The sequence below is a fragment of the Callithrix jacchus genome, chromosome 5 (genome assembly GCF_049354715.1).
Source record: "Callithrix jacchus isolate 240 chromosome 5, calJac240_pri, whole genome shotgun sequence".
Lineage (NCBI taxonomy): Eukaryota > Metazoa > Chordata > Mammalia > Primates > Cebidae > Callithrix > Callithrix jacchus.
Window position 1 is genome coordinate 86,796,064 of NC_133506.1, and position 26,065 is coordinate 86,822,128.

At 38.1% G+C, this 26,065-nt stretch overlaps 1 protein-coding gene across 11 annotated transcripts in view; it reads right to left on the reverse strand.

The window, feature by feature from the left end:
• The window catches only part of KANSL1 (KAT8 regulatory NSL complex subunit 1), a 207,458-nt gene that overhangs the window by 26,044 nt on the left and 155,349 nt on the right, over positions 1–26,065 (reverse strand). For all 11 annotated transcript variants that reach the window (XM_054255966.2, XM_035300252.3, XM_002748107.7 and 8 more), the window contains 2 exons: positions 18,604–18,722; positions 17,600–17,795 (listed from right to left, as the gene is read on the reverse strand). In XM_054255966.2, coding sequence (XP_054111941.1) covers positions 17,600–17,795; positions 18,604–18,722 — 315 coding nt within the window. The remainder of the gene's footprint in view (positions 1–17,599; positions 17,796–18,603; positions 18,723–26,065) is intronic.

The following is a 26,065-nucleotide window of genomic DNA, read 5'->3' on the forward strand; positions in this document are numbered from 1 at the left end:
TAATTCCAAATAAAGATTTATTTGATTTTTTAAGACAGAGTCTCCCTTCTGTTGCCAAGGCTGGAATATAGTAGCACCATCTTGGCTCACTGCAATGTCTGCCACCCAAGTTCAAGCGATTCTTCTGCCTCAGCCTCCCAAGTAGCTGGGATCACAGGCGCCTGCCATCACATCCAGCTAATTTTTGTATTTTTAGTAGAGACAGGGTTTGGACATGTTGGCCAGGCTGAGCTCCGACTCCTAACCTCAGGTAATCCACCTGCCTTGACCTTCCAAAGTACTGGGATTACAGGTGTGAGCCACTGTGCCTGGCCCCAAACAAAGATTTAAATATAAAAACAAATATATTCGAATCTAAAAAAAAAAAACTGTGTTTAACAGTATGAGTTACGGAGCCAGAATGCCTGGTTTGAACCCTGACTCTGCCACATACTAGCTGTGTGGCCTTAGGTAAGTTACTGTGCCTTCATCTTTACTAACAGGAGAGTACCTGATAGAATTGTCTTGAAGATAAATCACTTAGAACAGTATCTGGCTCTTGATCTTGTCACTTTTATAAACTATAAGTATAGCTATTCATATTTAAAGGGAGAACTTGATTATAGAACATTTACCATCTAAGATCTTGATTTCAAAATTCTACCTTCTTAACATGGTATAATATGATCTTTGATAAGTCACATGACATCCTTAAATTTTCTCACTTTTTTAAAAAAAGGACTGATAATATCAATTTCATGGGATTGTAGGAAAGATAAAATGACTTCATAACTGTTAAAACACTACACGAATGTTAACTAAATTAGTATAATGCATGATGTCTCACCAGCTGGCACTTCTTTGCTGTGAGGGACTGTCCTGTGCATAGCTAGCAACATCTCTGGCCTCATGGTGCATGTGCCTCCCTTCTCTCCCCATTTGTGAAAACCAACAATGACTACAGACATTGCCAAATGTCTCCTGTGAGGGCAAAATCAGTGAGAAGCATGAGGTTCAAATTATGGTCACCCCTTCTAGAAAAATGCAAAGCACAAGCTCCCATTAAATATTTGTGGTGAGTCACAGTAAACATAGAAAACAAAAATCAAAACGAAAATTAATAGTGAGAAGAAAACTCTTAAAGACTACTGTAGTCAAAGCAAAAGGACTCAAGAACAAGCCTAAGAGAGCTTCCACTAGCCAAAGATCAGACAACATGAGCAAAAAAAAAAAAAAAAGGCTACAATGGCTTGAAATACATTTCAATCACTGACTCACAGCACCTTCATGAAAAACTTCACTGACTGTCCTTAGTATTAGAAAACTGGTAAATAAAAAACACTAATCATGCTTTCTTCCGTACAAACTGTATTTCAGGATAAACAAATAGTTGAAATGGACAATTTCCCCCTTATAAACATATTCTAGCTAATAAAACAAACAACAAAAAGGATACAAGTAGAATATCACCATTCTTCAACTCCCAGTGTAACAATGGGTCCAGGCAATGATCACCAGCGGTTGATAAGACAAAAAGTTAAGACATCACATGTCTTCTGATACAAGCATAATAAGGTCACCTTGCATGTTCTCACAAAACTCAAAACTGGATTTATTCAAGACTCTACTAATTTTCATGAAATACAAAGGACAGAAAAACACCACTGGATTTAAAATGCACTAAAAATTAAGATGGATTAATAAACGGAAGGATGCATGTATAGTAAAATGTTAGTGGTAGAACCTAGGAAGCAGGTACATAGGTGTGCACTGCAAAATTCATTCAACTTTGTATCTGAATAATTAAAAGACAAAATTTGGAAAGGAAAACAATGACATCACAGGACTTCGCTTCTAGCTAAGATGGAGTAGTAGCGATCAGATTTACCTCTCAGTCACCAACTGAAAACTGGACAACAGGCAGTATAAGACTGAGAAACAAATGAGGTGGCCTCTAAGACTGCCTTGGTTTTTTGCCTGGAAGTATACTCTAGACTGCAGAGCAGGGAGAAAGATCTGAAGCAGAGCACAATAGCTTCACTGAGTTGAGGAAGCAAACTCTAACTAGATCAGAATTCAGAGACAAATGAAACTGAAAGTTGCAAGGCAGAATTCTTAAGAGGAGGAAGCTCTACATTGAGCCCAGAAATCTTCATGAGATCCCCAAGTGTTTGTTAAAGGTGCATGTATAGGGTGAACTATCAGGCCAGAGAAGAGCAACCAGGCAGCTCTGATCTGAAACGGTTTCCACAGCTAACACAAGGCTAGGAGACTTTTAAATTGTGACCAGCCAAAGTTGCATGGAGCATTCAAAACAGAAGATCCTGCTACTAAGCTGGCCTACTCCTCACCTGACCTAACAAATGACAAGTAATTTACTTGCCAGCAAAGCAAAGCCTCTTTAAAGAACGACAGCACAATCTACATGCTACAAGCAGGGAAAAATATTAATTGGATTTTCAGTATTGAATAAAACATTGTTAGATATGCCAAGAGGCAAGAAAATAATACTATACAAATACAATTTTTAAAAGAGAGTAGGCTGTGGGAAACTAAGGGATAAAAGTTTTCTCAACAATATCACATAATATGGATAGTGTAACTCAAACCAACTCTCTCATTGAGAATAACTGGAAAAGCCAGATTTAAACACACACACACACACACACACACACACACACACACTCTCTCTCTCTCTCTCTCTCTCTCTCTCTCTCTCTCTCTCTCTCTCTCTCTCTCTCTCTCTAACTCAAAACGTAAGAAAAATGCTGACATGCTGACAATATTGAGGAGCCAAGATTCCAGAGAGGAAAAGAAACATGGAAGTAAGCTTACATTCTGCAACTGCTTCTTCCTGGGGATAGTGACTGATCTGGAAAAGACACTTCCAATCTGGAGCCTTGGTAAAGGTCACTTCTGGAGACAGAAAAATGAGCAGAGGCTGGACGTGGTAGATCACGCCTGTAATCCCCAGCACTTTGGGAGGCCGAAATAGGAGGATTACCTGAGGTCAGGAGTTTAAGACCTGCTTGGCCAAAGTGGCAAAAACCTGTCTCTACTAAAAACACAAAAATTAGCTGGGTGTAGTGGCATGTACCTATAATCCCAGGTATTTGCTGAGGCAGGAGAAGCGCCTAAACCTGGAAGGCGGAAGTTTAAGTGAGCTAAGGATCATGCCACTGCACTCCAGTCTTGACAAGAGAGTGAGAGACTCCATCTCAAATAAAAGGAAGAAAAAGAAAAATGACCAGAGTTTTTGGTGGTTTTACAGGGGTGAAGGGATACCACTAAATACTTGAAATGTCAAATTCTCAATAAAAGAGACGACAGGGGCTGGGTGCAGTGGCTCACACCTGTAATCCCAGCACTTTGGAAGGCCGAGGTGGGCAGATCACCTGAGGTCAGGAGTTTGAGACCAGCCTGGCAAAAATGGTGAAACCCCATCTCTACTAAAAATACAAACCTTAGTGTGATGGTATGTACCTGGAGTCCCAGCTACTCAGGAGACTGAGGCAGGAGAACTGCTTGAACCTGGGAGGCGGAGGTTGCAGTGAGCCAAGATTGTGCCACTGCATTCCAGCCTGGGTGACAGAGTGAAACTCCCCCGCCCCCCCCCCACAAAAAAATTCCGGGTGAGGTGGCTCACATCTGTAATCCCAGCACTTTGGGAGGCTTTGATAGTGGACCACGAGATCAGGAGTTCAAGACCAGCCTTGCCATCATGGTGAAACCCGGTTTCTACTAAAGATAAAAAATTAGCTGGGCATGGTGAATGCATGCCTGTAATCCCAGCTACTCAAGAGGCAGAAATTGCAGTGAATCGAGTTTGTGACACTGCATTCCAGCCTGGGCTACAGAGTGAGACTCTGTCTCAAACGAGAGAGAGAGAGAGCGCGAGCGCGTGCGCGCGCACTAAACTGATCAACACATGTTCTCAGCTACAAGAAAGAAACAAGATTTTGCCCTAAGAATTAACCAAAGGTACACAGAACTTTAACAAAATTGTAACCCAGCTGCAACTCAACTCAGGCCCCAGGCAGATTAAGGTTTTCAGCCCCTACTCTATACAAATAACAGAAGAAGGTACAACCTTTCTAAAGAAAAATACCATAGCCTCTACAACTTTTAAAATATACCATACCCAACATGAACTAAAATCAAAACAAAACAGACAACAGAAACAAAGTACCCAGTAATCCAGATTACAGAGTTAGCAGACAAGGACTTAAAAATAATTGTTTCCTATGTTTAGGAACATTGAGAAAACATTGAGAAAAATCAATGAAAAGATCACGAAAAGTTCTATAAAATTTTTTATTTTTTTAGAGACAGGATCTTACTCAAGGCTGGAGTGCAGTGGCATGATCACGGCTCACTATAGCCTCAACCTTCTGGTCTCATGTGATCCTCCATTTCAGCTTCCCAAGTAACTAGGACTACAGGTATGCACCACCATGCCTAATTAAAAAAATTTTTTTTGACATGGAGTCCCACTATGCCCAGGCTGGGCTCGAACACTTGACCTCAAGAAGTCTTCCTGCCTCGGCCTCCCAAAGTGTTGAGATTACAGGTCTGAGTCACCACATCTGGCCATGTTCTTAAATACATAAAAACCAAACCAAATGGAAACTTAAAAGCTCAAAAGATGAACTGACATCATATTAGACACAAAACTGTTTACCAGAAGTGAGGTGGTAGACAAGTTAACAGTAACTATATAAGCAGGAACAGAAGAAAAAAACGAATGAAAAATATGTAACAGAATGTAAAGAGCCTGAGAGCATAATGATAAAAATCTGTAATCAATGCTCTAGAAGGAGAATGAGGCAAGAACAATATTTTAAAAGATAATAGCCAACTTTGTGTGAAAAGTGGTTAAACACACAAGGGTATCCAGTAATTCAGATTACAGAGTTGGCAGACAAGGACTTAAAAATAATTGTTTCCTCGTGCCTCAGCCACCTGAGTAGCTGGGATTATAGGTGTGCACCACCACACCTGGCTGACTTTTCTATTTTTTGTCCAGGCTAGTCTTGAACTCCTGACCTCATGTGATCCACCTGCCTTGGCCTCCCAAAGTGCTGGGATTAGAGGTGGCACATCCCACATTTTTTGGGATGTCAAAAAATCCTGACACCTGGCAGTCAGGATTTTTTAAACAGATATTTTAAAGTCCTACTATTCCAAAAGCAACTACAGATACTAATTTGGGATATATTCAAATACATTTTTTAATATTTAAAAAAACTACTAAATGAACAAAAATGAAATGTATAACCAGAGAAAAAGAAAATCCAACCAACCCAACAGACAGCAGAAAAGGAATAAAACAAAGGAAAATAAAAGAGGTTTAAACAAAAAATGATGGTGAAAATGATTTCGTATGTAACAATAATCAGAGCAAATGTGAAAGAGATTTGACTCACTTCTTAAAAACACCTAAAACTGATAGAGAGTGCTGAAAATTAAGGGATGGAAAAAGATCCACCTAGCAAGTACTTACCAAAGTAAGGTAGTTATACTAAAAGCACTAATCGAAACCAAGAGGGAAACTCTGTAATGATAAAAAAAATAATCAAGAAGAAATAAAAATCATGAACCTGTGTGTAAAATACCTAACCAGCCATCCTGGAAATACGTGAGTATAAATAAACAAACAAAAAACAACCAACAAATCCACAGAAAGCAAACCAAAGGAGACGTAAGATTTGAACACAATTAATAAGCCTAAAATATGGCTTGAATTTAGAACTCTGAAGTCAATAGATAGGATATGGATATATTCGCACCCATACAAAATAGTCTTTTTTAGAAGACTAGTTACAAAAACCAAACTGAAATGATGTGTATCCAAAAAAATTAGCCAGGTATGGTGGTGAAAGTAGCTGTGGTCCCAGCTACTTGGGAGCCTGGGAGGCAGAGTGAGACCCTGTCTCAAAAACCTAAAATAAAATTATGTATATCAACATAGAGATCTTAAGCATACAATGGTGAATTAAAAAAAACAAGAGTCAACCAGGCACAGTGGCTTGAGCCTGTAATTCCAGCACTTTGGGAGGCTGAGGTAGGTGGATCACCTGGGGTCGGGAGTTCAAGAGACCAGCCTGACCAACATGGTGAAACTTCATCTCTACTAAAAATATAAAAATTAGCTGGATGTGGTGGTAGGCACTTGAACCTGGGAGTTGGAGGTTGCAGTGAGCCAAGATCATGCCATTGCACTGAAGCCTGGGCTACAGAGCAAGATTCCGTCTCAAAAAAAAAAAAAAAAAAAAAAACCAAACCCCAAAAACAAGAGTCTTACTCTGTCACCCAGGCTGGAGTACAGTGGTTATCGCTCACTGTAACCTTGAACTCCTGTGATCAAGAGTACATCCTCTTGCTTTAGCCTCTTGGGTAGTGTGATCATGCCCGGCTAATTTTTTGAAAATTTTTTTGTAGATAGGGTCTTGTTATGTTGCCCAGGCTTATCTCTAACTCTTGGCTTCCTCCTACCTTGGCCTTCCAAAGTGTTTGGATTACAGGCGTGAGCCACTGCATTTGGCCGAGTTTTTTTTTTTTTTTTTTTTTTTTTTTTTTAATCTTATTTTCTATTATACAGATCAAGTAAAAAAAAAAAAAAAAAAAGTCAAGATATTAACATTCAGAGTGGCACATATGCCAATGTTTATTTCATCATTCTTTATACCTGAAGAGTAACCCTGGCAAGCTTTTCCATATACAGCTAACTCTTCAACTTGTGCAGGTCCATTTATTCTTGGATTTTCTTCTGCCTCTGCCACCCATGAGACAGCAAGACCAACCCCTCTTCTTTAGCCTACTTAACATGAAGATGTTAAGGATGAAGACCTTTATGATAATTCACTTCCACTTAATGATTTTCTGAACACTTTTTTTCTCTATCACACTTTATTCTAAGAATACAGTATATCATACATATAACATACGAAGTGTGTTAATTGAATGTACTATTGGTAAGGCTTTTGGTCAACAGTAGGTTTTAATTTTGGTGGGAGTCCAAAGTTACATATGAATTTTCAAACGTGTGAAGGGTTCGCACCCTTAACTCATGTGTTGTCAACGATTCAGAACCAAGGGATGTTAAATATTCACAGCATCTATCAATGTGTCTTCCAATTTGAAAATTGAGAAAAGGATTCAACTATTATTATCAGTAAGAGTCATGGACCAAAGGCAAGGGTACTGAGCAAAACAATGTTGTCCCTCTCCCTAACATTTATGTCCATTGAGAATCTTAGAATGTAACTTTATTTGGAAATAAAGAGAAAGGAGTTAAAAGCTAACAACTGAGTATCATTATAGTCATATACCACTTAAGGATGGGGATTAAATTCTGAAAAATGAGCCAGTGACTTCATCATTGTATGAACATCATACAGTATATTTACACAAATGGAGATGACACTCACACAAATGGAGATCAATCACATAGCTAGGCTACATGGGACAGCCTATTGCTCCTAGGCTACAACGTGGAGAGAATGTAACTATAATTAATCCTGTAGGCAATTGCTAGATTTTTGTATTTAAACTTAGAAAGGTCTAGTAATAACATGTATTATAATCTCACAGATCACAGTTGTAAATGAAGTCTGTTGTTGACTGAAACATCTTTAACACAGCTCAAGACTGTATGTGTGTTCAACTGCACTACTCACTCCCCACGTCTAATTTAATGATCACAGTGTCAGGAAGCAGACAGTAATGAAGGTTCTTTGCTTAACCAAACTTTAGAATCTTCTTCTAGGCCCTGCTGTGTCAATTTTCCAAGAATGCACCCTCAATATCTGATCACTCTCATCCTTCTAATATCCACCAGGTGATGTCTGATTACTCTGGCCTGTCTTCAGCAGAAATCCTGTTAGGTTGGTTTAGCCACAATCCCTCCTTATTCCTGATGTTTCCTGTTAATAATGTTCCATCCACTGACCCCCTCCCTGATCACTGACTATAAATTCCAACTTGCTCGTGCTGTATTTGGAATAGAGCCCAATCTCTCTTACTCAATGTCAAATTAATAATCCTAAAATATGGCTTGAAATTCCATCACAGTGGTCCTTATGCCAATCATGATAGGTCCCCTAAGCATCTCCCCACCGAATTGAAGTTTGCCTTACTGTGCTTTAACAAATGTCACTGATTATTTTTTTCTTTAACACTAGTAAGAACTACACACAAAAGACAGAAAACAATAACCTATAAATATTTGGTACACTTAAAGACAACTACAAAGCTAAGAGAAGCAAGATCAAAACTATTACAAGAAAATTTGACACAGCTAAATAAACGCTGAAGCACACTGTCCAATGCAGTTTTGCAATCATGGAATGTTCCCTATTTGTACTACCCAAGGCAGCTGCTAGTCACGTGTGGCTACTGAACACTTGATACGTGGTTAGGATGAATGAGAAACTGAAATTTTAATATTATTTAAATTAAATTAAAATAAGTATATGTAGATAGTGCATATCTGAACAGTGCAGAGTAGAACTGGTTACCAATATAAATAGGATTGGCATTAGCCTTACTCTATGCAAAAACAAAACAAACACCGAAACCCCCTCAACCCACCTAAGGCAGTGGAACAGAGTATTAAGGAAAAGGGTTATAAGCTAAGAACTTGATAAACAGTCTAACTATTGTTCATAAATTAAAGTCTAATCACCAAATCATTAGGGAGGCCGAGGCAGGCAGATCACGAAGTCAAGAGATCGAGACCATCCTGGTCAACATGGTGAAACCCCGTCTCTACTAAAAATACAAAAAAAAAAAAATTAGCTGGGCATGGTGGTGCGTGCCTGTAATCCCAGCTACTCAGGAGGCTGAGGCAGGAGAATTGCCTGAACCCAGGAGGTGGAGGTTGCGATGAGTTGAGATCGCGCCACTGCACTCCAGCCTGGGTAACAACAGGGAAACTCTGTCTCAAAAAAATAGTAATAATAATAAAATAAAATAACTCAATAAACAGGGATATGAAGGTATGAAAAAATCTCTTTCGGCCAGGTGAGGATAATCCCAGCACTTTGGGAGGCCAAGGTGGGCGGATTACCTGAGGTTGGGAATTTGAGAACAGCCTGATCAACATGGAGAAACTCCGTCTCTACTAAAAATACAAAATTAGCCGAACGTGGTGGTGCATGTCTGTAGTCCCAGTTACTTGCTACTTGGGAGGCTGAGGCAGGAGAATCGCTTGAACCTGGGAGGCAGAGGTTGTAATGAGCTGAGATGGTGCCATTGCACTCCTAGGCAACAAGAGCAAGACTCCATCTCAAAAAAAAAAAAACAAAAACAAAAACAAAAAACCCCAACTGTCTTTGAACACTGAAACCAGTTATAATTAAAATAAGCTTAAATAACAACTGCCTATTTAGTTTCAAAACTGAATACAAAACTAAAAATGATTCTCTACATAATAAAATCCCATTAAAAGACTTTCAGGATATTTTCTGAAAAACAAAACTAAATCTGCCTTTAAAACGTTTCATATAAAAACCAAAATGTTTGCTTCCCTACTGAGATAAGAAGAAGGAAAAAACAAAAACAAAAACACCCAAAATGTTAAAAGTAGATGAAGGAAAAGCGGGGTGGGCATGAACTGAGAGAAGGATATAAATATATTTATTACCAATGAACACTTAAAAATAGTAAAGACAGTAAATTTAAAAACAATTTTAAAGAGGCAAATGAAAAAGTTATGACAACAAAGAAATGAGTGGCACAACACCCTTTTTCTCAGACAAGTTCTATGTTGTTCAGATTGGTCTCAAGCCATCCTTCTCCCTCCTTAGACTCCCAAGGAGTTGAGGGCATTAACAGCTGGCACTTTTTTATTATTATTATTATTATTTAAAAAAAATTTTTTTGAGACAGAATATTGCTCTGTCACCCGGCTGGAGTGCAGTGGTGCAACCTCCAACTCCTGGGTTCAAGCAATTCTTCTGTCTTAACGTCCCAAGTAGCTGGAATTACAGGTGTGTGTTACCCGCCCAGCTAATATTTGTACTTTTAGTAGAGACAGCATTTTGCCATGTTAGCCAGGCTAGTCTTAAACTCCTGACCTCAGGTGATCTGCCTTGGCCTCCCAAAGTCCTGAGACTATAGGCATGAACCACCATGCCGAGCCAATGCCTGGTACTTTGAATGCACCTTATGAACATTAGGAGTCACAGGTGGAAGGCACTTAAGCCCAGGAGTTGAATATCCAACTGGGCATCATTGCAGGACCCTTCTTTCTACAAAATATATATATTCAAAAAAAAAAAAAAAAAAAAAAAAGCTGGGCATGGTGGTATGTGCCTGTATTCCTAGCTACTTGGGAGACTGAGGCAGGAGGATTATTTGAGCCAGGAGTTCAAGGTTACAATGAGCTATGACCATGCCACTGCACTCCAGGCTGTATGACAGAGCAAGACTCTATATCTAAACAAATAAAGAAAAACAAAATAGAGACATCCACTGGCTAAAATTTGAAGTCCAAAGGTAAGTTCCATTTAAGCCTCAAACAAAATGTAATAATAAAAGGTGGTTTTATGAACTTATAAAAACATAAAAGAACTGAGCCCGGCACAGTGGTTCACATCTGTAATCCCAGCACTTTGGGAGGCTGAAGGGGGCAGATCACCTGAGGTCAGGAGTTTGACATCAGCCTGGCCAGTGAGGCAAAACCCCGTCTCTACTAAAAATAAAAAAATTAGCCGGGCGTGGTGGTGGGTGCCTGTAGTCCTAGCTACTAGGAAGGCTGAGATACCTGAACCTGGGAGGTGGAGACTGCAGTGACCCGAGACTGCATCACTGCATTCCAGCCTGGGCAACAGAGCAAGACTCTGTTTCAAATAAATAAACTGAGATTAAAAAAAAAAAACAAAACCACACACACACAAACAATACATGGATAAGAAAAACAAAAGAATACACATGTATATACTATAACATTAGTATCAAGAAAAGTCGAATTTAAGGCTACTGAGACAGAATTGATATACAGACAGTCCCCAACTCACAAAATTGAATTATGACTCAACTCTGATGGCACAAAAGCAATACACATTCAGTAGAAATCATACTTCGAGCAGCCATGTGATCACTGTTTTTCAACTTCAGTACCGTAGTCAAATCACATGACATATTCAACACTTTATAAAATAGGCTTTTGTTACATGATTTTGACCAACTGTGGCCTAACATAAGTGTTTTGCGCATGTTTCAGGTAGACTATGCTAAGCTATGATATTTGGTAGGCTAGGTGCATTTAATGCATTTTTGACTTATGATGAAGTTATGGGGACATAACCCCATTGTAAGCTGAGGAGAATTTGTATAATATTTTAATGCTGTTAAAGTCACTAAGAATATGATTATATAAACATATAGGGTTTTATACAATACTATACATGTCTACTAGACAGCAATGAAATATTTGAAGTATCAAAATAGAGCACAAACATAAGCAGGAACTACAGAAACATCATTTTGAACAAAATGTTATACAAATTAGTAATCAATAATTAAAGGTATACAAAAAGAAAAACCGTTTGAGAATTTTAGAAACTTAATTCTTAACTCTTGGGAAAATAACTCAAAAATTTAAAGGCAATTTACAAATCTATAAGCGGTAAGTACACTTTGCACACCAAAGGCTCTGGAATGCCATCCAAAACTATACTCAGAAGAAACTTCAAAGGGTTAAATGTTTTATTATTATGTAAGAAAGAAGGGAAAATAAGCATCTAGACAAGGAAATGGAATGAGAAGTATATAAAAAGGTGTAAAATTGTTTGCCACTGATAAGACAGCCTATCTGGAAAGTTAGTCACTGAAAACACCATTAAAGTTAAGAATTCAGAAAAGTGTTCAATTACAAAATTAGTATCTATCAATTCTCTTTGAAGGAATTCCCAAGAAATACTCAATTTAATACTTACAGAAGAATTCTAATATCAAAGTAAAACTCTATTTCACCATTCTCTGTTAATCACAGCATATTCATCCAAAACACTAAAACAATTATTTTGGCTCAAGGATAGGTTACAGTCATTTGCTTTTGTTTCTGCATTTGATAATCATTATCTAACTCATCCACTGTTAACATTTGGAAAGATTTTCATAGGTTGACAACTCTATAATAATTAAGCATATCCCACAACCGGCTCTCCAAGATCCATCAGAGTGAAGAAACAAACACTTGAGCTTCTACTCTATTTTATTTCAGACTTTCAAAATTTATTTTGCATGTGTTTAGTAATGTATATATAAACACTCTTACAACAGTTTTAGAGGCAACTGTTCCAAACACAGAGTGATTTCTGAGTCTTCTTTTACTAGCCTTATGTCCTAAGGTACTACAATTTTCTACATGGCACACTTGCTCCCTTCCAAATATCTAGTATTAAAAAGCTTGGTCTCCAAGGTCTATTAGACTATGTCAAGGGAAGACTTATCAAATTACTAACTTTTAATACTGATTCATAATAATTCTAGTTCATTAGTCCTCAGCCACAATGTCATGAAACTGAGATTTAAATAGGTGGAATCAAAACTAGAAAACCTAGAAGTATATATTAACTCAACACCTTTATCTCTACCCTGATGTCTACAGGAAACCTGGACATAGCCATAAGGGAATGCCCTACAAAAGTGCCACTCAAGTGTGATACAACAGGAAAAGGAGGAGGACTACTCGGAATGCTATGAAAGCCAACTTTAAAACAGTCCAGAGCAACCCCCCTTGTTACACTCTAACACAGACTACAAAATTCTAAAATCATGCCAGAACACTGCCCAACTATTTGTTACAAAATGTAAACTTTAAAACAAAAATTTTTTTTAATGCCATTAAGGGCAATAAAAAAGTTTCCAAGATATGTTAGTAATAAATGTAACCATTATCTATTCTATTGGTTATTAGTACCAAAAAACTCCCCAGCCTTTTCAACCATTAATTTCCAAACACTGATGGTTTCCACTGCCAGACTATACATAAGTTTCTAATGGTCCACAGTAAATTGAGAATGAGAACAATGCAGTAAATTATTAACAAAACTACATTCCTTTTTTTAAAAAAAAAAATTTGTATTATGATTTAATTACAAAAATAATTTTACTTAAAAAATAAAAAGCAACCCTATTGTAAAATTGGTTGGTATCAATTTTAAGAATTTTATTGATTTGAAATTTTAGTACGTTTAGGTTAAGTTATGAACATCTACACAGAAGCAGCGGGCCAGGAAATGAACATAATGGCACATATTATAAGAACTTTCCACTGGAGTGCTTCTTCATTCACTTAGATAATTACTAACAGCTACCATATTAGACCCCTAAAGTGATGAAACACACAATAAACAGCAATATAGGCTATTTAAGTAATCACAACTAGTAATTACCTGTCATTTTATAATAAAATTATGATTATATATTACATATTATAAATTATGATTTTTAATAAAATCATGTTCTCCATGAGCCTTACTCTGATACATTCACTTAACACACCCTAGTGATTATTCCTTCAATTACGTTTAAAATATTCCACATTCATAGCTGTAGAGGCCTCAGACTATTATCTCCTCCTGGATTACTACTGTTAAGTCTGTCTTTCCTCCTCCGGTCTCTTGTGCCAATCCATCCCAATTATAATAGTTATAGACTGGCCAGACACAGTGGCTCACACCTGTAATCCCAGCACTTTGGGAGGCTGAGGTGGGCAAATCACGAGGTCAGGACTTCGAGACCAGCCTGGCCAACATAGGAAAACCCTGTCTCTACTAAAAATACAAAAATGCCACCAGACATGGTGGCAGATGCCTATAATCCCAGCTACTTGGGAGGCTGAGGCAGGAGAATTGCTTGAACCCAGGAGGAAGAGGTCGCACTGAGCCAAGATGACGCCATTGCACTCCAGCCTAGGCTACAGAGCAAGATTCCATCTTAAAAAAAAAAAAAAAGAAAGAAAGAAAGAAACACACACAGGGTAACTGAATGAGTTCCTTCAAGTGAGTTTTATATTTGGTTCTGGCATGTAGTAGAGATCATTTAAAATGCAGGTAAGAAAAAAAATATTGTTCACTTGTTTTGTGTGTTCTATACTCTGTACTCAAAATAAATGTAAACTCATTGTCATGTAACAACATCAGAAAATAATTAACCTGGCAATTTCTCTGCTCTTTCATGAGAAAGTAAGCTCCATGAAGGCAAGGACTTTGTTTTGCTTTCTAATGCAATCTGACTGCCCTGAATAACACAGTGAGCACTCAAAAATGCTGCTGAATAAATCTGTCTGGAAAATGACACAATTCAAGATGACAGAAGGCAAGATGCTTGCTCATCAGCAAATATCACTGAGGGCATATAGTGACCAAGGAGCCATGTGAGACACAGAAAGCAACAAAGACAGAAGAAATGGTATGTGTCTCCAACTCTGACAGAACTCCAGCTTTCTGCTAGATCTAGCACATGGTATATTTCCCAAAGTCAACTACTTTCTTTGTCTTAGTTTTCAGGTATCTTACTTTTGTGTCAGGATGATTTCTGTTTTAAAAACTGGAATTGGAACCAAAGGATAGTTTTATGCCTATCCCTTGCCTAAGCTATCTTATAATTTTATATGTACATTCAAAACTACATTTGTTCTTAGGCATCAATCAAAAGGTGTGCTACTTCACGGATTAAGAAAAAAAAAATCCAGGAGGCCACCACCTACTTCAGAAAATTTTTATAAGACTCCTAGATGTCATACCACAGTGGCTGGCAAACTGCTGAAACAGAGGGAAGATGCTATATTTTCATGAGTTTTTTTTTTTTTTTTTTTAAGATATAAAAGCATTCTGTGTTAAATTTATCAAGGACTTGACAAAAAGCTACTTTCCTACACTTGACAGTAATACACTGTTTTCTGACATTCCTGTTATCAACTCCTCTGAAAATCTTTTAGATTTATAGGACTATCAGTAAAAAATCTGAGAGACTGAAATGTCAATATGAAAAACCTGCCAAATATCTTATTCTTTTCTATTTCTGCTATTTTGCTATTTCAGGTAGAATCTGAGGAATGGGCAGGAACAAATGGTATTACCTCACAGTCATTTCTAACAATTCTCTTTGCTAAAGAGATCATGGCAAGCCTACACAGTACAACTGCATACTAGAACAAAACAAGGAAGGTACTGAAAATTCACCATGCAAATATTAATTGTTCCAGCAATTTTGTCATCTCCCTTCTTTGTCATTAGCAAATATGTTGCTAGTGGCTCTCTTAAGAAAAATCCCTATTCTCTGTTCTCTTTCACAGCAACATTCTTTGAAAGTGTTATCTACAATAGTTCCCTCAATTCCTTCTGTGGCATTCTCTCCTGAATCCACTCCAACCAAGCTTTCATTCACCCTTCTCCCTTACCAAAACTGCTCACCAATGTTTTCAACAGCCCAGCCCCACTACATTCAATGGTTTCAATTCTCAGCCTTCATCTTATTGGTCCTGTCTGCAGCAACTGACAGAGACAATCCCTCCCCCTTCTCTGAAACACTTTCTTCCCTTGCCTTTCACATAACATATTCTCTTGGTTTTTCTTCCATTTTATTGGTCACTCCTTCCCAATCCTTTCTTCGTCTTTCACAGAATGAGAAGGAATACCTAAGCTCTAGAATACCTCAAAGGGCTAATCCTTTTCACTTCTTTAACTGAGCTCTCCAGCATGCTCTATTCCCCTTTATTGCATTTCTCTCTCCAGGATTTTTTTTTTTAAAGACAGAGTCTCGTTCTGCCACTCAGGCTGGAGAGAAGTAGTATGACCATGGTTTACTGCAGCCTTGACATGGTGGGCTCAAATGATCCTCCTGCCTCAGTGTCCTGAGCAGATGGACTACAGGTGCTTTCCACCGCAGCTAGCTTTTTTTTTTTTTAGACACGGGGTCTCACCATTTCGCCCAGGCTTGTCTCAAACTCGTGAACTCAAGTGATCCTCCCACCTTGGCTTCTCAAAGTGCCAGGATTACAGGTATAAGCCACAGTGCCTAGCCTCTCTCCAAGATTTAATGCTACTGGACACACTGTAGAGTTCATTTATTGATTAATTTTCTTTCTCTACCAACTAGAATATTTCATGAGGGTAAGCACTTTTGTTGGTTTTGCTTAGTGTTATACTCCCAGTGACTAGACAGAGTTAGCTCACTGCAGGAGGCCAATAAACATTTGTTGAATGAATGAATGAAAAACAACAAAAGTGGTAACAGTAACAGCCACTTTGTACTAGGAACTTATCAACCAGACATCCTAATAAGCAAGTTACATACATTTCATTTAAACCTCAAACAACCCTATGAGATCTCAGAGGCTTTGAAGAGGAGTGGGAATTGGGGTGGTTAACATGCACCAAATTACAAAATTACTAAGTGGTAGTACCATGATTCAAACCCAAGTTTATCATCTTCAAAGATAATCCCCTTAATTCCTGCATAGTACCAATTTTACTGGAGTATTATTTCATTAGTTTTGGAATAAAGCCAACTCTGCTATTTGAAGAGTCAGCAATCTGAAACTCCCTGCAGTTGTGAATTAATCTCCACGTCCTTTGTGAAGACAAACTTTTTTTAGTAACAACAATTTTAAAAGTTTAGTGAAGGTTCATTTTTTTCTGAGGCAGGGTCTCACACTCTGTCACCCAAGCTTGAAGTATAGTGGCATAAACACAACTCAAAGCAGCCTCAACCTCATGGGTTCAAGCAATCCTCCTGCCTCAGCCTCCTGAGTAGCTGGGACTACAGGTGTGTACCACCATGCCCGGCTAATTTTTAAATATTTTGTTGAGATGAGGGTCTCACTATATGGTCCAGCCTGGTATTAGTGATCCCCCAACTTCAGCTTCCAAAAGTGTTAGAATTACAGACATAAGCTACTGCACATGGCCAAGATTCTTTTTCAGGGCAAAGCATTCTATACTGCCATTTTCAGCACTAACAGTGCAGGTGAGAGGGCACACTATTTTCCTTCAAAGTATTAATGGCAGTACTTAAACTCTTGAGTCTCTCCCATCTCTATTCAAAAGATCAAACCAAGCCAGGTGCTGTGGCTCATGCCTGTAATCCCAGAACTTTGGGAGGATGAGGCAGGAAGATTATGAGGTCAAGGGATCAAGACCATCCTGGCCAAGATAATGAAACCCCATCTCTACTAAAAATACAAAAATTAGCTGGGGTGGTGGCGTGCCCCTGTAATACCGCTATTTGGGAGTCTGAGGCAGGAGAATCGCTTGAATATGGGAAGCAGAGACTGTAGTGAGCCAAGATGGCGCCATTGCACTCCAGCCTGGCAACACAGCGAGACTCCATCTCAAAAAAAAAAAAAAAAAAAAAAAAAAGGGCTCAAGCCAGTGGTTTTCAAAACTAGCTGCAGAGTCACCTAGCAGCTTTGTGTTTTCTGAAAACAGGATTCTAATGCCCAACTCCATAGCAAACACGGCCTAGGAACCTAGTATTTTATAAAGCCCCCCAGAAGACCTTGGTAGTTAGCCAAGTTTAGAAAACACCAAAGTTGGCAAAAGACTAATCTCTCTATGTGAGCATCTGGCTGACTGCTTGACAATGACCAGCTCTCATGGATACCGACCTTCTTGGAAAGAGGAACGATGCTGTTGGGTCGAACAAGCCTCCGTTTCTTACAGCTCAGTACAGGACGTGTCCGGGCTGCCACACAGGTGCCATCAGATGATGAAGAGATTAGATTCAGTCGTTGCTTTTTATGTAATTGTTCCTCAGTATCAGAGCTGTCACCTGGAATGTGGTCTGCCAAGACAGGCTGAAGACTATACAAGGGGAAAGAAGAGTATTTTCAGAACACACAGAGAAACAAAATAAACAAACAACAACAAAACGAAAACACAAAGAAACAAAGCCTCTTATACTGGTTCAACCTCCTCTATTTACTAATGTCCAGACACAAACAAGCATTCTAGAGCAGAAGCAGGTCTCCTTCTGATGTCTGCTAATCTACCTGTGTGTGCTTATGTATAAGGCTCTTTGTGCACATTAACTACATCATGTCTGAAAGGTATGAAAGTCAGTAAATAAACTCAAGTTCTAGTAATTAGGTTCTCTACAACAAACGCATGAGTAAATAAAGTCTTAAGAACTACAACTGGTTAGAAAATGATGAATTCTGCAAATGTTAATGGGCTTCCTTACAATCGGTTCTCCTATGAAACTTGGATTTTAGGGCTGTTGTACACATCATTCATGTGTACAGGATCTCCTTTAAGCTTCAAAAATACAGATTTACAAACACATCCTTTAGAGATTTAATCAGTCCTAGAACAGAGGAGGTTAATATAAACACTTCTGAGGAATTCCTGCAAGATTAAAACAATAATAATTCACAATAACTGTGGTGTTTTTTATTGTACTCCAGGCCCATTCCATTTTAGTAGGTAAAAAAAAAATACAAAATTAATTAAAATATACTTGCTTCACTATACAGTGAAGATTAAAAACATTACTAAGTGATAAGGTATCTGCTTCTTTAAACCAGGGTCAGTCCTGGCTAAAGAGAACTAAGGGCACCAAAACACCTTTACAAGTCTACTAAGTATAATAAGCAGAAGAGTTGAAACTTACGTGTTAATAACTCCATTGACAGGTCTGAGTGCTCCACATGATTTGGTAGACAGTGACTCTGAAATATGACCAATAATAGGGGCACCATGGTTTTCCAGTGGCTGAGAAACAGACTCAATCTGAGTAAGAGAAAGGAAAAAAAAAATTAACATGTACTCAACAGCACCCATGCCTGAAGAACAGTACCACTTTATTTGCACAAAGCACCTAAAACTTCTGATGACCAATTTGAAAAACAAACCTTGAATGATTGAGGAAAAAGAAAATAAGAGAATTAGTGGTTAGGTATGGCAGGTCAAGGATCACTTGAGACCTTTGAGACTAGCCTGGGTAACATAGCAAGACCACAAGTCTAATTTTGAGGGGGGGGGGAGGGGAGGGGGGGGAGAGAGAGAGAGAGAGAGAGAGAGAGAGAGAGAGAGAGAGAGAGAGAGAGAGAGAGAGAGAGAGAGAGAGAACATGAATTAACTTTTGCTTTGGGGAAAAGAGGAATGAGGAATCCAAGTAATTTTCAGACTAAAAATAAGTACCTATCCACAGGAAAATGACCTCAACAATTCTATGAAAAAGCAGCTCAGCAAAACAATTACATACTAACATAAGCCTTCCACTAATGATCAAGAAGGATATATTAACATCAGTATCAAGATGACTAAGAGGAAATTTAAATGTAGTTAATATCTGCTTCAAACAGAGTATCCTGGAAGGCTGTTTTCTAAAAAGTTGTTTATTTATTTATTTATTTATTTTTGAGGCAGGGTTTTGCTCTTGTTACCTAGGCTGAAGTGCAATGGCGCAATCTCGGCTCACCGCAACCTCCGCCTCCTGGGTTCAGGCAATTCTCCTGCCTCAGCCTCCTAAGTAGCTGGGATTACAGGCATGTACCACCATGCCCAGCTAATTTTTTTTTTTTTTTTTTTTTTTTTGTATTTTTAGTAGAAACGGGGTTTCACCGTGTTGACCAGGATGGTCTCATCTCTTGACCTCGTGATCCACCCACCTCAGCCTCCCAAAGTACTGGGATTACAGGCTTGAGCCACCGCGCCCAGCCAAAATTTGTTTAAACATATACAGACAGGCCGGGGATGGTGGCTCGTGACTGTGAGGCTGAGGTGGGAGGATCTCTTGAGAACCGAGCCCGGGAGTTCAAGACCAGCCTGGGCAACATAGCAAAACCCCATCTCCACAAAAAAAAAATGCAAAATCATCCAGTCATGGTGGTGCATGCCTTTAGTCCCAGCTACTCAGGAAGCTGAGATAGGAGAATCACCTGAGCCAGTAGGCAGGGGCTACAATGAGCTGTGATCATGTCACTGCACTTCAGCCTGGGGAAACAGAGTGAGACCTTGTCTCAATGAATAAATAAACAAATATACACACACACACTTTTCCCTGACAGAAAACAAAGTTAATAAAATCTCAATGAATCTAATTACCTGATGCTATCAGAGAGTAACTACTGTCTTTAGAGTACACAAATCACATATATGTTCAGAATATAAAATAACAGATGAAAAAGAATATAAAAAGTATGATTTTCAGTATTCAAAACAAATTATATTTACAAGGCTCAAAAGGGATAGAGTAGTTTGAATTCCAGTCATACAGCACCTCTGAGGTACAGGCAATAAAGCAACAGATGCAGCTATCCCTCAGTTCTAGGAGTTGTTGAAATATCCCAGAAAAGCTGTGGGTCTTTTACTCCTTACACTTTTTTTTTTTTTTTTTTTTTTTGGAAACAAAGTCTCGCTCTCTTGCCTAGGCTGGAGCACAGTGGCATAATCTCAGTTCACATAGCCTCCTTCTCCCAGGTTCAAGCTATTCTACTGCTTTGACCTCCTGAGTAGCTGGTCTGGAACTTCTAACCTAGGCCTCCCAAAGTGCTGGAATTACAGGCATGTGAGCCAACACACCTAACCTGTCTCCTTACACTTGAACTGACTCTGGACATTCTAAAGTTCTCCTTCCTATAAATGCTACCAGTAAATTTCAAGGTATATATTTTGAGGCTGAAATTCTTTTCAATATTGCTGATTTTTTTTGTCTTTAGCCCCTCCCCTGCCCCCAAGGAGAAAACACCAAAAGACTGAACCTGAAAGCAGCCCTAAAGAAGCATCGAAAAAGAACAGATTGAAGCTGGGCACAGTGGCTCATACCTGTAATCTCAGCATTTTCAGGTCCTGAAGGAGGTGAATCACCGGAGGTCAGGAGTTCGAGACCAGCCTGGCCAACATGGTGAAATCACCATCGCTACTAAAAAAAATTAGCTGGGCATTGTAGCACAGGTATGTAATCCCAACTCTTTGGGAGGCTGAGGCACAAGAATCACTTGAACCCAGGAGGCAGAGGTTGCAGCAAGCCAAGATCGTTGCATTGCAGCCTGGGAGACAGAGAAAGACTGTCTCAAAAAAAGAGGGAAGGAGAGGGGGGAGGGGGCGAGAAGAGGAGAGGAGACTGGGAGGATAATCTAAAAGTTTCCATGCAAATTATCCTAAAATCCAGATCAAATGATATACACAGACAAGTTATGTAAGTATACTACAATGAGTGAACGCTGAGAAAATGCTGTCTTCTTTGTTCTTTGTTGGATATCCTGTACATCTACTAAGGTATCACAAATATCTTCAACCATTATTAGTCAATGCTGTCAAAAATTACAGTAAATTTGGCATAGACACATTGCCTTAATTAAGCTCTATACAGATTTCCCTTGAAAAGCAACATGGTATTAAGCACTAAGTATAAGGATATTCCTATCCTCCCACAAAATATTCTAACCAGTTTTTAAAAATCTACCCTAAAGAAGTAATTCGACAAACATACCCTCAAAAATCTTATTCACAAAGATGGTCACTGCAATGATATCAATAATCTAAATACATTCAATAGTTATAAGTATTATAACTATAGATACAAGTTGTGGTACACCAAATCAAAATATTAATAAGAACCATAAAGGGTATTTCTTCTCTTATGCAACAGATTTAGAGAAAAAAAACAGTTTAATACAGTTGTAGTGACTAAAAATATACATAATGACAAGACAAAGAATTTTACAGTTGTAAAACTATTCTGAAATTTTCTTCACATTTTAGGTAATAGTTTTGTTTTCAAAAACCCCATAAGCCTCCAAATACCCCCCTGAATGCTAGTAAGGGATTTACTATACAGGGGAAACCTCAAAAAGGCTAAACAAATATGGTTTGACAAAGAACGAGAAAAATAAAAAGAATTTAAAATTCAGATTGGCATTAACTAACAGATATGTAATGTCAGGCACGTTATGTTACAGGTTTTCTAGATTTCTGAAGTTCTGGTATAGGTGAAGAAGTTTCCTTTCAATAGAAAAATGCTGTTACTGTGAGTTTTTTGCTAAAATACCAACCTTAAGAACTTCTGTCAATTTTACGTTCACTTAAAATATAGCTTTCAGCATTAAATTATGTCAATGATCTGGTTTATATATCTACATGTTTTAGAATGCATTATGTTTAAATAATGGGCTGACTCTCCATTTGATTAAGTTTTTCTGGTAAAGATTCTGAGATTTAACTGCAAGGATACTTGTCAAGATAAAATGTTGCCATTCTCTAACAAAGTCTCCTTTTAAAACATCTATCTTTCTTATAGAAAGTATACAGAAGAATATCATACTAGTCTAAAGGTGACCAGTAATGTCACCATCCATAGCTAACTAATACTGCTATAACAGACTGCCTTGTTTCTCAGGCCTGCAGGTGTATATAAATGCTATTCATCTTTAATATGAATGTTACTGATCTTTTTATAGAAATCTGAATTTTCCTGAAGTAATTCAGCCCCCAAATCAAAACTGAAGTCAACAGGCAACACAATATTAACACAGAAATGTTGTCAAGCACATAGAAGTATACAGAAATCAAGAGCATAAACATCAGAAAGGGACTGTGGCTAGACTGCATTCCCAGCCACACACAAGAAAGCACTGTATATTCAGGAAGAATCTGCTTAAGACCTTGGGAAATTCTCTAATCAACCTAATATCCAAAAGCAGGCATTTGGACACATCCAGCAACCCAGCATCAAGGCAAAGAGCCTAAAATATAACCCCCAATCATAGTGTTACATTTGGAAAGAAAAATCTAACACACAAACAGAGGTAATTTGACCTAGCTCCTTAAATGCATGCACTCTTCCTTGAGATAAAATGAACACTTCCTATCCTGCAGTCTAAAATGCTGCAAACACAGAGGGTAGAGAGACATTAACAAACAATTCAGAAATATTAAATCCACATACTAATTTCAGCTTATTACTACTGCAGTGGTTTACATCATTAGTGTTTTCAGAAAACTAAAGCATGACTCAGATATCTGTTATCCAATATGCAACTGCAATAAGGATGAAAGAACTTAAGACTCTCCTACCTAGAGAATAGGGATTATCACTGAAGCTTCCATTTGAATTCTGTTTGATGTTCAGATGAACTCAGGGTTTACGCATCCCACAGCCAGAAAGAAAAGAGTAGAAAAGCTAAAGCGGTAGATACAGTGCTTCTGTAATCCCCTCCTCTCCAAAGCAGGGCCCTGGGGGATTATCTTTTGGAGCCATCTTAACAGTTAGGTAGCAAGGAGAGTTGCTGAATTGTTTTTTCCCCAATTGAAAGGGCCAGGTGTACACCATAAAATTACTAGCACAGGAATGAGATTCGAATTTGTTATTCACATAAAGCAGGCTTCTGATTCATTAGTCCACTCTCTGAGCCAGACCAAGCAAGCATGGCAAAGGGACCTTGAATGAAAAGCTAAGACTAAATAGTTTCCATGGAGGTGTTTTTTTCCAGGGTCTAAGAACCAACGTCTCCTAGATGTGTTTTACCAAAAAGTAGAGAGAGTTAAAGGGTAAAAACAAAGAGCCACACACTTAAAGCACACAAATTAAACTCTACCTGCAAACATGTATTATTTTTACTTGTTTTTCAATTAATGAATGCCATGTCACACCTGGTTGCAGTATCATTTTTTTAAATGTATCACATTTGTTTGGCTAGAAAAGTCAACAATTCAGTTTTGGTTAGTTATCCCTTTCTGACAAATATTAAAATGGAAAGAAAAGGCAAACTGGATAAGAGGAATTCAGCTTTTATTCCTGGCTTAAAATAGTTTTTGACTTTGTATGATTGATTTCATGTCTCAAACTCAACCCTGCCCCATTTCAATGATCCTGAGCATAGTTTCGCTTAAATTCACCAAAACAGTGCTGGCCTCTAGGACCATGGCCATAAAATTGTACTTAACAAGGAGTAAAATGTTCTGAAAATACCATTTTCGCCAAGTTATTGCCTAGGCTTTAATTTCTGCATATGTGGGGCTATGTGCCTCACTTTCCTATTTATGCAGGATATATGAGGATAAAAGAAAATCTATATAATTACATGAGAACAATTTTGAACTTTTTTTTTAAGTTTTGATTAGCATAATGCTGTTACAAATCCAATGGTTCCTAAACCTAAGATTTGTTTACCAACACTTGAAAATTAAGAAATACAGCAATTGCAAAAAAGCATTCTTTTATTTATTTACTTACTTATCCAAATCTTATTATTTAACTTACTTATCCAAAGCCCAATTTATTCTAAAAGACCTAACTTGTCTGGTTGGGCACGGTGGCTCACACCTGTAATCCCAGCACTTTGGGAGGCCAAGGCAGGTGAATCACTTGAGATCAGGAGTTCAAAACCAGCCTGTCCAACATGGCGAAACCCTGTCTCTACTTAAAATACAAAATTAGCCACGTATGGTGGTACATGCCTGTTATCCCAGCTACTCGGGAGGCTGAGGAAGGAGTATCACTTACACCTGGGAGGAGGAGGTTGTAGTGAGCCAAGATCATGCCACTGCATTCCAGGATGGGCAACAGGAGCAAAACTCCATAATTAATTAATTAATTAAGACCTAACTTGTCAGTGTTTTCTAACACTGTAGGTCAATTATTTCTCAGCCAATAGCTATCCCTTTACTCTCTATCCCAAAACCCTTTGTCGGGCCAATGAACCACTCACTATCCCTAGTGCCTGCAAACTTCAAGGAAGAGTATTCCTGCTCAAACCAATGGAATGAAGATTCACTTGGACTATGTAAAAAGAAACAGCAATAGCTTACATTTTTAGCATGCCTTTCTTCTGAGAGAGCATTAGCTATTCATTTAATAGTTCACTTGTTTTTCTCATCACTTCTGTAAAGTAGAATGCGTAAGAAGGGGTAAAGGAGCAAGATCATTTTATAAACAGAAAGTAACACACAAATAATGTATTAGTTACTTGTTAATTGCCATAGAGGCAATGCTTTTGCTAAACAAAACCCTCTTTAACTTCAAATCTAATATTTTAAAAAATATTTACCCAAGAGGATTTAAAAATATATATACATGTGTCTGCTCATTGCTGCAAAAAAAAAAAAAAATACAGGAAAGATAATCCAAAATATATTGAAATTGCAAACCTACAGGAGGTTGAGTGAGAACAGGATATAAAGAAGAGAAAATGCACAGCTTTCAGAACCGCAGTAATGTTTCATATACAAAAATAAAACCAGCAATGGGGGGAACAGGGGAGGCTAGAATTGGACTACTGTAGTAACAAATGAACCTAACTGTATTACAAAATAACATAATCATATTGATAGATTTGGTGGAAGAAAATAACTAACCTATGTAACTTCAGAAAACTGTATTCTGACTATGTGACAGTTAACATACTATACAAAAATATTGTACTCTAGTTAGTAAATGTGTTTTTCACGGGAACTAGGCAACAATTGTGAGACTACATAGGTATTAGGATTAAACAAACATCAATAAGGGGGAAGGCTGCTGTGTTGAACTGGTATGAACTTATGGTTTTTTCACACACACACACACACGTAAGTAGATATAGAAATATAGGTGTGTATGCAAATGTGAGCACAGACACGTTTCCTTGCTTTGCCTTTTGTGACATCCTAGAAGCAGTGACCTGAAATAACAATGAGCACAACTATTACTATTTTAGTTTCTAATAAAAGGAACCTGAGCTGGAGTAGGCAAAATACAAGACAAACCTGGAACATCTGGTGGTAGAAAGTGAGTATTTCAAAATGTGAGCCACACATGCTAACAGGACACAGGAGCCAATCTGAAATAACATCCGGTACCCAAAGTTGAGATAAATGGAGCAACTGAGTAACAGTAATAGGTTATTATGCATTAAATGAAATTAACATCCATGGATCCATTCTGATATTAACAAGTGAGTCCATGAATGAATGAATAAATAAATAAATAAATAAATGAGCGGGGAGGCACCTCTTCCTAACAGAATTCCATTTAATACAGGTAGAAAGTAGAACAATCACCCTTCAGCACACAGCCATAACTGCTGCAGATAAAAATATAATTAGCAACAGAATAGTTACATAGTGTCTCAGTATAAGATAGTCATTTATTC